This window comes from Sarcophilus harrisii, chromosome 3 (assembly GCF_902635505.1).
Source record: "Sarcophilus harrisii chromosome 3, mSarHar1.11, whole genome shotgun sequence".
NCBI lineage: Eukaryota > Metazoa > Chordata > Mammalia > Dasyuromorphia > Dasyuridae > Sarcophilus > Sarcophilus harrisii.
The window spans coordinates 588,213,839-588,226,686 of NC_045428.1; the positions used below are offsets into that span (position 1 = coordinate 588,213,839).

Consider the following 12,848-nt stretch of genomic DNA (forward strand, 5'->3'; position numbering starts at 1 on the left):
CTATCATTTTCAGATTTTCTAGAATTCTAACTTCCTTAGTTTCTTTCTTTTTTGTTTTGTGGTTAGATTTGTCTAATTCTGAGAAGCGGAGGTTGAGGGCCCCCGCTAATATAGTTTTGCTCTCTTATTTCTTCCTGTAACTGGCTAAAAATCTTCTCTGGGAATCTGCCTGTTCTACCACTTGGTACATACACATTTAGTAGTTCATTATTTACAGTACCCTTTATCAAGATGTGTTTTCCTTCCTTAACTCTTTTAATAAGATTTTTGCTTTTGCTTTGTCTGAGATCAGAATTACTACCCCTGCTTTTTTTTTTACTTCAGCTGAAGTGTAATAAATTCTGTTCCAGCCTTTTGCCTTTACTCTGTATGTGTCTCTGAGGCAAATATGTTTCTTGTAAACAACATATTGTAGGATTCTATTTTAATCCACTCTGTTTGCTGTTTGTTTTATGACAGCTTATCGCATTTCCATTCCCAGTTACAATTACCAGCCATTCCCTTCATGCTCTTTTCACCCTGTCCTTTTTTTACCCACCCCACTCACTACCTTATCTCCTATCAGCTCCCCTGCCCAACCACTGCCTTATCTTCTGCCCCTCCTTCCCCTTTTCCCTTCCCTTTTCCCTTCCCTTTTCCCTAGTGTTTCTGCCCTCCCTTCTTTTCCCCTTTCTCCTGCTTTATAGGGTTAGAGAAATTTCTGTTCTCAATTGAATGATAAGTTATTCCCTCTTGGAGCCAAAACCGATGAGATGAAGCTACAGACAGTGTTCACTCCCCTCCCTTCTTTCCCTTCATTGTAATAGGTCTTTTGCACCTCTTCATGTGAACTACTTGTTCCATTAGACTTCCCCTTTCCTTTCCCCTACCCCTTAATATCTTTTTCTTTGATGTCATCCCATCAGAGTCCATTCATAGCCATACCCTCAGTCCCCAGACACTCTCTGTCTGCCCCAGTGACAGATGCAGTTCTCAAGACTCTTCCCATTTATCTCCTTTTCCCATCCAGGGAGGTAAACAGTTTAATCGTTAAATAATATATATTTTCCTTGTTTCCCTTTCTGTGCTTCTCTTGGGCACAGGGCTGCTGCTTGGGGAGCAGGGGTCAGAGCCCGGAGCTAGAGAGGATGAGTCAAGGTGGGATAATTCAAATGGAGGACCCTGATTAAAAATGAAAGGCACTGAAGGCCAGGGAAATTGCCCCACGCCCTGAGTGTGGAGCTGAGCACCAAGGGGCTAATTCTTGGGGTCTTCCTGTAAATCCAAGAAGCGAGGGCAAGGTCTCCTCTGGAATCGGCATGGGGAGCCAGGGGGAAGCTCAGGGAGAAGTCATGGAGAGCTGTGGTGGTGGCGAAACACCTTCCTTCCCAACATCTTGGGCTCTTTGTCACTGTGAGAGGGCTTGGTCACCATCCACAGAGCTGGGGAGTTTGGGATTGGAACCCAAGATTTTCTGGTGCTGAATTCCTACCTCTCCTGCACCCCTCTATCTTGTTGAGGTGAGGAGATGTAGGAGAGAGGTGAGAGATTCAGGCGAGGGGAGTTTGCCCACCAACAGTGTAAAAGGGGGTGGGGGATAGGGAGGCCCTGAGATGGGAATGGTGTTAGCTTTGATGTGAATTGGGGACACCCTGGAGGCCCAGGGGGCACAGGACCCCGAATAGTCTATTCTGAACCTTTTTGTGCCCACCTGAGGTTCTTCCTGCTGCATCTGCCTGAGGAGGGGGCTCCCGGCAGCGCCAACACTGCCCTTTTTCTCAGTCCTTATCCCCCAAATCTTGCTCACTTCTGTTGTTTTTACCCTTGTGTCATCCTCCATAACTGGCTCACACAGACCTTCCTCACTTCCATCTGGACTGTTATAGCTTCCTATCTGGGCTCATAGCCTCCTATCTGGGCTGGCTGCCTCCAGCCTCCCCACCTGTCCTTCACATGGCTACTACCAAAGGGATTTCCTCGAGCCTGATTCTGACGTGGTCCTCCCAACACCTGTACGTGTGCTGGGTCTTTCCAGGATCAGATCTAAAGCCCTCAATTTGGCACTTAAAGTTATGCAAAGCCCAGTCCCATCTTATCTTTCCAGCCTTTTCCAGCTTGCTTATGACCCTCTGCTCCTGGATAGGCTAGCTTTATGGCCTGGGCTTGTATTTTGAGCTCTCTCTACTTCTTTTGTCTCATTCCTTTCCTTTTCTCTCCTCTTTTCCCTTCTCTTCCCTTTTCTTCTCTCTCTCTCTCCCTTCTTTACTCAATCCTCCTCTTGTTCCTTCTCTTCTCCTTTTCTCCCTCCTTTCTCCCCATCACCCCCTTCACAGTCCTTTTCAATGTTTTAATTTCCTCTTTGTATCCTCTTAATGTGGACATGCCTCCAGGTTCTCTCCTTTAAATGGTTTTCTTTCTTTTCTTAAAAAAAAATTTATTTCTTTACAAACAAATAGGCTTTATTTACAAAGCATATCCATGGGTAATTTTTCCAACATTGATTTTAAATTGTTTTCAATCACTTCATTTTGTAAATCTCTTATCTGGTGAGCTCATCTATTCCCATTAATTTGATTATTCTCTTTATTTTGATGACTGCCAGTTCTCCAAATTCAGATTGGAAGAACTCCAAATTCTTCAAATACAAATCTCTCCCCTAAATTCATTTCCTTATTTCACAACCAACTGACATTTAAAATTTGGCTTGTCCAAAAACAAACTTAACATTTTTGCCTTTAAACATTCCCCTCTTGCTTTTTTATTCTGTTAATGGCATCCCTTCCCCCCAATCATGACGGGTTGAAATAACAAAGTCATCGTGGACTTTCCTCTCTCTCATTTTCCATCTTCAGTCACTTCAGTCCTGTTCTATCTCCACATGCTCTCTCAAGTCCATCTCCTGTGATTACTATACATCTTATCATTATCTTAGTTCGCCCCCATATTCTCTCTTGCCTGAACTATGGCATTGTCCTCCACTCCTTCCTTCAACTACCAATTAAATGAGCAACTAGGAAAGTGGTGCCTTCAAAAGTAATAGGGAAGGTAGGAAGAAAGGAAAATTTTGGGGAAAGATAATGAGTTCTTTTTTTTTTTTTTTTTTTTTTTTTTTGGAGAGAATGAGTGTCAGATGTCTACCAGATATCCAATTCAAGATGTCTGGAAAGCAGTTGGAGATGCAAGATTGGGAGTCAGCAGAGTTTGGAGCAGGGATTTGGGAATCATCCAGAGATGGTAATAAATCCATGGAGCTGATGAGATCACCATGAAATAGTAAAGAGAGAGAAGGGAAGAAGGCCCAAAATAATGGGTCATCTCCAGATAGAGGGTGTGTGACCTGTATGAAGATCTAGCAAAGAAAACAGAAATTGTTGTCAGAGAGGTGGGAGGAGAACCAGGAGAGAGTAGAATCCCCCATTTTTTCCTCAATTAAATTTGACGTACTGTATTTTTCCATCACAATGTTTGTGTAGGTTCAACTTTCTTTTGCCCTTTCAGGTAAGAGTGGTTCATCTCATGTCACTCCCTACTCCATGTTTGCATATTTTTTACCCACCCCAATTATAAAGCAAGCTTTACCCTTCTTTTGCGTCTTTGTACATTAATATATTCCTTTTACTCTCCTTCTTTACTCTTAAAATTCTAAGAACAAAACCAATTTCCAGATCTTGTTTTTCCTATTTAGCTTTCTCTGTACTCTGAAGGGATACTTATTTACATTATTAAACAGAATGTTCACTTTTTTCATATAAACTTAACCTTTTTCTTGATTGTTTGCAGTTGAAAAGACAATTCAACCTTTGTCCTTTCATTAGGAATGTTTGAAAATTCTTTTTCATTAAAGATTCAATTTTCTTCCTGTAACATTATATTCAACTTTGCAAGATAATATATTCTTGATTATAAGCGTCTATCTTTTGGCTTTTGAAATATATGCCAATATCTTCTATAGTTTATAGTAGAAGCAGTCAGTGGATTCTTCCTATCTTTGCTTTGCATTTGGATTTTAATAGATCTGAACAATTTTATTTATGAATTCTTAAAATAGTGTCCATGCTTTTTTTTCTTTAATCTTGTTGGGTTGTACCAGGAGGACCCCTGTTCTGCCCCAAATCGTATTGGTTTTTCACCAGTCAGTGTTCTCCTTGAGGCACAAATTTGTTTTAATTGTGGGGAAAATCTGGAGAGCTTGAAATTTTCCAACCTACTCCATCTTTCCAGAATCCTTCTCAATTTTTTCTTACCAAATTCTCATGCCTATTATATATGTTTAGAGAGTTACTATGGTATACTATTCAAAATGATTGTCTAATGGGTTTTCATATTTTGTCAATGGAAATATTAACAGTATGTAATTTACTGCTATGACATATGCTTTTTTTTTAGAATAATAGTTCTCAAGGAGTCCAGTGATCCTAAAGTTCTCTTTCCTTGACCCATTTTCCAGGTCAGTTTTTGATATCAGATATCTTTACATGTTCTTCTATGTCTTCAGTCTTGTTCTTATGTTTCTGGCTGTCTCATGGAGGAATCATTGATTTCTGTTTGATCTATCCTGGTTTTCAGAAATTCCATTTTCTTTTATTTAATTATTTTTAACACACATTGCTTTATGAATCATGTTGGGAGAGAAAAAGATGAGCAAAAGGGAAAAACCATGGGAGAGATTTAAAAAACAACAACAGAAAAAAGAAACATAGCATGTTTTGATTTACATTTAGTCTCCTTAGTTCTTTTTCTGGATACAGTTGGCATTTTCTGTCCAAAGTCTCTTGGGATTGCTTTGGAAGGAATTCCACTTCTTGAATAAGAGCTATTCTAATAATTTGTTCTAAACTACTCTAATTTCCTCCTCCAATATTTTAATTTCTTTTTTATTTTTATCTTTTGCTTTATTTCTTTTAAGTATTTATGTAGTCCTTATGGGAAATCTGTCTTTTCCTTCGAGTGCCTTCTTATAGTTGCTTTCTCTCAGGCTAGATTTCTGGGCATCTTTGATTTTTTTTTTTAAAGAATTTTTTTATACTTACTGGTATCGCACTTGATTTTATTCATTTCTCTCTAGCTTTGGTTCCCGAATCGGTCTTTGTGCCTGGGCCAGGCTTCTCGCGGTACTTTTTGGATGGATTGTTGCCTTTGCTAGGACTCAGCCTGTGATACCCGAGTGTTGTTACTGACCTTCACTAACTGGGGTTTAAGGCACTCGGTCTGCCAGGACTTTTGTGTCCTCTTGAGACAGTGTGCTAACGCCTTCACAGGCCCAACCGCACTGGCTGTTCCAGCCGTGCCCCTGACACTCCCTAGGACTGCCAGGGAAGCCTAACCCCTCCAGGGAGGAGCTTTGCGGCCTCCAGGGCAGCCTTGAAGACTACTCGTTTTTATTTTTCTGGCCTGCTAGGAGACTGCAGATCTGTTTGCTCACCTTGGCTTTGGCTCTTCTGGCAGGCTCCTTTCTAACTGCCCGTGGGGTTCTGGGTGACTTTTTCTTGCAGTTCTGGGGTGGAAGCAGTTATATTTACTCTCATTTCTCAGCTTTATTTTAGTTTCTTTATTATTATTTATTTGGAGTGAATTTTGCAGAAATGGGTGTTTGAGAGATGAGGACCTGAGCGTATTAATCTTCCTAGTGCCAGTTTTCCAGAACTCGTGCTTTTGTTTAGGCTGCTTCCTATGTCTGGAAAGAACTCTTGTTCATCCCCTGTTGCTGAAATCCTACCCCTTTAAGGTCTGGGTTGACTTCTGCCTTCCTGACTTTCTCCCCAAAGGGGATCTCCTCAATTCCCTCTCAGGGTCTCTCTGAGGAGCTATGGAATTGATGGGAGACACTGGCACCCACATGGTATACCCCCATCAAAACTGGTGCTATAATCCAGGAGCAAAGCAGAATTGCAGTAGCTCCAGAAACGTGAGACTGCAGACTTGGAGCCGTCTCCACTCCACATATTAGTGACCGACCTGTGGCAGAGCCTTCCAAGCTCTTTCTCTGATCGGCCACATCGGGCACCAAGTAGCTTGACTGACATAGTGATGTTATTTTGGCCCCTGATAATGAACGACAGAACCCAACACCTAGTTCATCAACTCACCAAATCCTTCCTTTTCATACCACTGTTAATTAACCATTTTTCTGTTTTTGAGTCATTTTAGTCACCTCTGACTCTTTATGTCTCTCTCTGGTATTTTCTTGGCAAAAATGCTGGCGTGGTTTACCATTTCCTTCTCCAGCTCATTTTACAGGTGGGGAAACTGAGGTAAGCAGGGTTAAGTGACTTGCTCAGGATCACACAGCCAGTCAGTGTCTGAGGCTGCATTTGAACTCAGGCCTTCTTAAGTCCAGACCCTGCACTCTATCCACTGCACCCCTCAGTTGTCCACAGCTTCTCTCATACTTACAAAGAAACTTACGTTTTTTTAAAACATAAGTGTAAGACTGGACGTTTCTATTTGTTAGAATGCATATTTTTCTTCTGGCTCTGCTTTCTTTTTTTCAATTCATACATTGCTACCCCTGTTTTTTGGGGTTTTCATAGTCATCCTTCTTTTTGGCACAAGAATCACAGAATCACCAATTGAGAGCTGAAAGGCGCCTCGGGAGCCAGTTAATCCACTCCCCTCACTTTACAGTTTCAATACAAGTTTTAATAACTTGCTGTAGCAGGATTGGACAGAATCCTACTAGAGCCTCTCCCTCCACTGGGCCACAGCCTCCCTATATTCCGCTGTACTCACGCCACAGTTCGCCGTTGTCCAGTTGGGTTTATAGAATGCTTGCAAACGGTTGAACAAATAATCTTGCTGTGAGTAATTTTGTAGAAGTTGCTCTTTCCTTGCCCTCAGCCACTTCTCTGGGGTTTCAAGCTTAGTCACGGTGTTTTCTTGCCTCCTGCCAATTGCACTCCAGCATGACTGAGCCAGCTCGCTTACGGCTTGGCCAACAGTGGATTAGCACGTCCATACGGGCTGTCTTGTCCACCCAGCCCCGGCAGAGCCACAACTCGGGAGCTGGAAGAGTTGTCTCCCCCCAGTGAAAGCCTCTCCCCGCTGGCTGTCTCGCTGTGGGCCGGGGAGGGATGGGCCGCGTAAGCAGGCATGTCTTTGGTGTTCCAGGAGTCGGTGACATTCAAGGATGTGGCCGTGGACTTCACGCAGGAGGAGTGGGGCTACCTGGACCCTGCCCAGAGGGACCTGTATAGGGAGGTGATGCTGGAGAACTACAAGAACATGGTCTTCCTAGGTAAGGGCAGCTTTCCTCCGGACTCAGAACCGCTGCCTGACAGCTTGTGGGTTTGGAGTGAGGATCAGGGAGCAGACCTTCCTGACTGGCCCCTGCCAGAGAGGGGCTCTCTGCTTCCCATTATGTATGGCTGGGAGGGAAGGCCTTGCTGAACCTCCGCTTTCTCGGCCCCGGAGCTGAGCACCCCAGAGGAGGCCTCAGGAGCTTGTTCTGAGCTCCCTTTCCCCCCGCTGTCTTTCTGGGCCTCCACAGTCCCCCAGGACAGAGTCCATCTCCCCCCAAGCCTTCTTAGACTCCTGCTGCTTTGGGTCCCAACGGGCAGGGCTCTGACACCCAGAGCAAAGAGCTGAGCTCGGGTCTGCGGGTGGGGATGCCCTTCTCAGGGAGTCCCGGGAGCCCATTAGACTCTGCCTGCCGGGTGCAGAGAGGGGAAATGTCCCCTTTGCCTCACCCCACCAGGAGGGTATTAGCTCAGCTCGTTGCCTCGCTTTTGGCCCAGGGAGCTCTCCCTCCCTCTCTGCCTGCTTTCTCATTCTCATTCTCACCACGTCTAGGTCAGGCTTTCCTCCTGGCGGCTGGGATGGACCTCTCTGGCTTAACTGGGAGAAAACACACAAGAAGCTTCTGTCCCTCCCTACGGGATCTGGCAGGAGGAAACTGCCCTTGGGTTGGGGGCCCTTCTTAACTCATCTCCAGGGCCCTGACCTCCCTTCCCTGGTCTGACTGTAACATCTTAGTGCTTTTGTACCCCTTCTTTCTTCCTACTCACCTTCCATCTTCCCCCTAGAAATAGATTCCCTTCTCCAAAAAGCCGTGCCTTGTGCTGAGGACATGTGCCCTCTCACCACCTTTTCTGCCTGGGCTTCTCTCTCGTTCCACCCTTTGCCAGAGGGCTGCCGCTGCTTCACTGTCGCTGATGAAATGAACTTCTTGTTTTCCTACTCAATGTTCTCCCTTCTCCAAAAAGCCGTGCCTTGTGCTGAGGACATGTGCCCTCTCACCACCTTTTCTGCCCGGGCTTCTCTCTCGTTCCACCCTTTGCCAGAGGGCTGCCGCTGCTTCACTGTCGCTGATGAAATGGACTTCTTGTTTTCCTACTCAATGTTCTCCCTGGGAAGCTGTCCTCCTGCAGGGATGCCGTGGATCAGATGTGGGAGGACTCTCCCTGGTCCCTGAGGATGCCCCCTTCCTAGGGACCCCCTGGGGATGGGGCAACTCCTCAGTTTTGAGAGCTTGGACACCTCTGTGTCCCCCTCCACTCATGCCTCTCAGCCTCTTTCCCTTTCTCAGAGAGAAAGTACTAGTACTGTACTAGTGTGGGGCAATGGAAGGCATCGCAGCTGGAATCAGAACCTGGGTTAGAATCACCTGCTCCTGTTCCTGGGCTCTTCCTAGCTCTTCACTTCTTGGTTGACAAAGAGATCCAGTCTCTGGATCCACCTCTGATTCTCTAACCCCAGGATCCGTGGGTTTGCCTGGCCAGAACTTCTGCTTTGGACCCAGAGCCATGTTGAGAATACACGTTGGGTCCCTGCCCCTTCTCTCAGCTAAGCTTGTAATTTTGCAAAAAGGACTCTTTTGTGCTTTCCGAGCCACTGTAAGCCAGGGAGAGAACCCCACTTTCCTGGGGGTCTGACAGCAGAGGAAATAGGACTCTACTATTATTTCCTTGGTTTGTTGTTGCTGCAAATAATCCAGGTTCTCCCCTTCATCTTGAGCACACACACAAAATGTAGGTCTTGGGACCCTTTTGTTTTCAGCAACTGATCCAGGCAGACTGGAGCCTGAATGGGAGCGTTGTTGCTGCTGCTGCTGGTGCTGCTGAAGGATCTGCAGAGTGCTCATATGATACAGGTTCAGGACCAAGGTCCAGATAGTTCTGGCAGGCCCACTGGTCAAGCCCCTTTGGGGAACTATTATTTAGTTGTGATTTATGCCCTACCTATTTCCAGAAACAATTTGCTATGGATGTTATCTTTAGGCATGCATTTAAGACAATAAATGAAAAAAAAAAAACCATGGAGAACTCACCACGTAGCAGGGAAAGAACCAGTAATTATAGGGAGATACAAACAGGCAGGAACCTATTACCTCAATGCTAAGATCAGCACCCTCCTCAACATAGAGGAATGGTCTCCTCATCTGCCTTGGAGACCCTGCTGCTCCATTTCTCCTTCATTGAAGAGTATTCTCTGCCAAAACCAAAACAGAACAGCCTTCATCCTGAGGAGGGAAGGCCAATAAGGGCTAGGCTGTGTAGCTCCCTTAACGTCTAGGGGCACCCTCCCAAGGGGCCTCAGAGGGCCTCCCACTCCCTCTGAGGGGGCCAAATGAGTGCCCCCAAGGCAATCATCTTCTGCATATTGATCTGTGATAGAATCTCACTGTTAGAAGGGAATCAAATTCAGGTTCATTTTCCAACTAATATATTTCATTTTTCTTTGGGAGATTTCTCTCCCCATGTTAGAAGCAAAGTCCTATTTCTAGGGGGAGAGACAGAAAGGTAGCATCCAGCCTTTTGGCTCCGTGAACCCAGTGGGTCAGATACAGTCCTTTGCTGCTTTCCTTGTTAAAGGAGCTGGTCTTCTCTTCCGAAGGCCCAAGAGCAGAGGCTGTTCTCAGCAACACTGTGCTGCCCGCTGCTGGTGGTCCGGTCCCTGGGGTCCTAACTGCCAGACACTTTGGGCAGATTTGTTCATTCTGAAAACATCTCCTTCTCTTGCTGAATTCTTAGTTGGGGCCCATTCTAACCACTTCTTTCTTCATCTAATCCTCAAGGGGACCAGAAAAGGCCCGGAGGGAGAGCACTGGGTCCCTTTACCTGTGGATGCCCAGGGGACAAAATGCTCTAAGACCTCTGGGTAGAACAGGAGCATCGTTTACTTTCATAGCTGCCAGAAGTGTTAAAGATTCGCTGATTAGTAAATAACTGGAATACCTTTTCCTGTGAGCAGGACTTGTGTTTTCCAAACCCAATGTCATCCTCCATTTGGAACAGAGGAAAGAGCCATGGAGCCTACAGAGTATTAACAAGAGAAATGTCCCCAGAGGTTCCTGTCCAGGTGAGTGAATGTAGTAACCAGGAAGAAACATGGCCACAGGAAAACCAGTTGGTCACTTCAGGGCTGGTGGCAGCTTTGAAATGCTCAGCCATGACCGCTTCTCCACAGGCCAGAGTCTGCCCTTACCTTTGACCCTTCATGACAAGTGCTTACTTAATCTAATTGTCATTTTTTTTAATCTTCAAGAGTATTTTCTTTTTCCAAATACATGCAAAGATAGTTTTCAACAATCACCTCTGCAGAGCCTTATGTTCCAAATTTTTCTCCCTCTCTTTCCCCCTTTTTACCTCCTTCCCCCTCTCCGAGACAGCAATCTGATATAGTTTTAACATGTTTATTCTAAACACTTCCATATTCATTATGCTGCACAAGAAAAATCAAATCAAGAGAAAAAAACATGAGAAAGGAAAAAAAGCAAACAAAAAAGTAAAAACACTATATTGTGATCCACACTCAGTTCCCACAGTTCTATCTCTGGGTGCAGATGGCTCTCTCTCTCCATCACAAGTGTATTGGAATTGGCCTGAATCACCTCATTGTTGAAAAGAGCCAAATCCATCACAGTTGATCATCACATAATCTTGTTGCTATGTACAATGTTCTCTTGGTTCTGCTCACTTCACTTGGCATCAGTTTATATAAATCAAAGATAGTTTTCATCATTTATTAATATTTTCCCATTACATTCAAAACAAATTTTTTATATATTTAAAAAAAATTTTTTTTGAGTTCTAGATTTTCTCCCTTATCCCCATCCACAATTAAGACAAATGTGAAGTTAAGCAAAACATTTCCATAAGTCAAGTTGTGAAAGAAAACATAGCTCTTTTTCCCTAATGAAAATAAAAACCCTCGAGAAAAATTAAGTTGAGAGGGAAAGAGAGAGAGAGAGAATGAATGCATCAATCTGTATGAAGGAACACAATCAGTTCCTTCTCTGGATATGGATAGACTTTTTCATCATAAGTCCTTCAGAGTAATAGCAAATGACAGTGCTACAGAAAAAACAAAGTCATTTACAGCTGGTCATCCCAGAATATTTCTATTTCTTTGTATACAGTATTTTTCAGTTCATGGAGTTCCAAGTTGTTTTTTTCTGAGAGCTTCCTGCTTGTCATTTCCCATATAACAATACTATTATATCGTAAATACATACCACAGTTTATTGAGCCATTCCCCAATTGATGGGCATCCCTTCAATTTCCAATTTGTTTTGCCCTGAGAATAGAGCTGTTATAAATATTTTTGTACATATAAGTCATTTTCCTTTTCCTTTTCCTTTTTTTTTTTTTTTTTTTTTTTTTTTTGAATCTCTTTCGGTAGTAATAGTAGTGCTGTTAGGTCAAAGGATATGCATGAATTTATAGCCTTTTGGACATATCATATCTTTTGATCATTTATCAATTAGAACATGGTTCTTATTTTTTAGAAATTTGGCTCAGTTCCCTCTATATTTGAGAAATGAGGTCTTCTCAGAGACACTTGCTTCAAAGCTCTTTTTTTTACAATTACTATTGCTAACTGTATTTCCCCCCATTTGTTCTCTCTCACTTTTTACTCTCTCCCCTCTCAAAAGTATTTTGCTACTGAGCATTCCCTCTCCCAATAGGCCCTCTGTTTTATCCCCCTTCCCATATCCCATTCTCCTGCTATTTTCCTGCAGGGTAAGATAGATTTGTATACCCATGTTGAGTGTATTATTTCCTCTTTGAGCCAGTCCTGATGAGAATAAGGCTCACTCATTCATTCTCTCCTTCCTCTCTTCCCCTCCACTGCAAAAGCTTTTTTTTTTTTTTTTTTTGATGGCAGATACTTTGCTCCATTCCACTTCTCCCTTTCTCTCCCAATGCATTGCTCTCTTACTCCTTAATTTCATCATTTTTTTTAAAAGATAGTATCCCTTCATATTCAGCTCACACCTGTGCCCTCTGTCTATATATACTTTTTAAATTGCCATAATGAGAAAGCTCTAATGAATTACAAATATTATCTCCCATGTCGGAATGCAAAAAGATAACCCTTATTAAGTCCCTTGCAACATTGAGGTTAAGTTACTTGCCCAGGGTCACACAGATTTGAACTCAGGTCCTCCTGACTTCAGGGCTGGGGCTCTCTCCACTGCAGCACCTAGCTGCCCAACATTCATTTTTGTAAGACTTTGTGTTCCAAATTTTCCTCTCCTCCCCAGGCAGGAAGCAGTCTGAAATAGGTTAAATAGGTGCACTGTTTGTCAGCTTTTAAAAACTACCTTGCTTTCGCCTCACCTTTGTTTCTGATATATCCCTTACCTGTTTAATGCCTTCTTAATAAGATTCCCACCTGTTGTCCCAGAGCCTCCTGACAATTAAAGTTATCCAAAAGCTGAGCTGGCTACAAGACAGTGGGTTCCCCATCTTTGGCAGTTCAGGGAGTGCCTGGAGGCAGTAGCAGAAGTCATCAGCGCTGTTATCTCAGACCCTTCCTAATCTGTGAGATTGGCCCACTTCTTGCCCCATTCATGTAACCCAGTGCCAGTTGTGGGCCCTGTGAGACAGATTCCTCAGGACCTGCTGCTGGCACGAACCATAGCAGAA

At 43.8% G+C, this 12,848-nt stretch overlaps 1 protein-coding gene across 1 annotated transcript in view; it reads left to right on the top strand.

Moving 5' to 3' along the window:
- Nucleotides 1-12,848, top strand: part of LOC111718499 (zinc finger protein 850-like) — a 37,310-nt gene that overhangs the window by 7,385 nt on the left and 17,077 nt on the right. Inside the window, exons 4-5 of the mRNA XM_031961582.1 lie at nucleotides 7,087-7,213; nucleotides 10,168-10,275. Of these exons, the coding sequence (XP_031817442.1) occupies nucleotides 7,087-7,213; nucleotides 10,168-10,275 (235 nt within the window). The remainder of the gene's footprint in view (nucleotides 1-7,086; nucleotides 7,214-10,167; nucleotides 10,276-12,848) is intronic.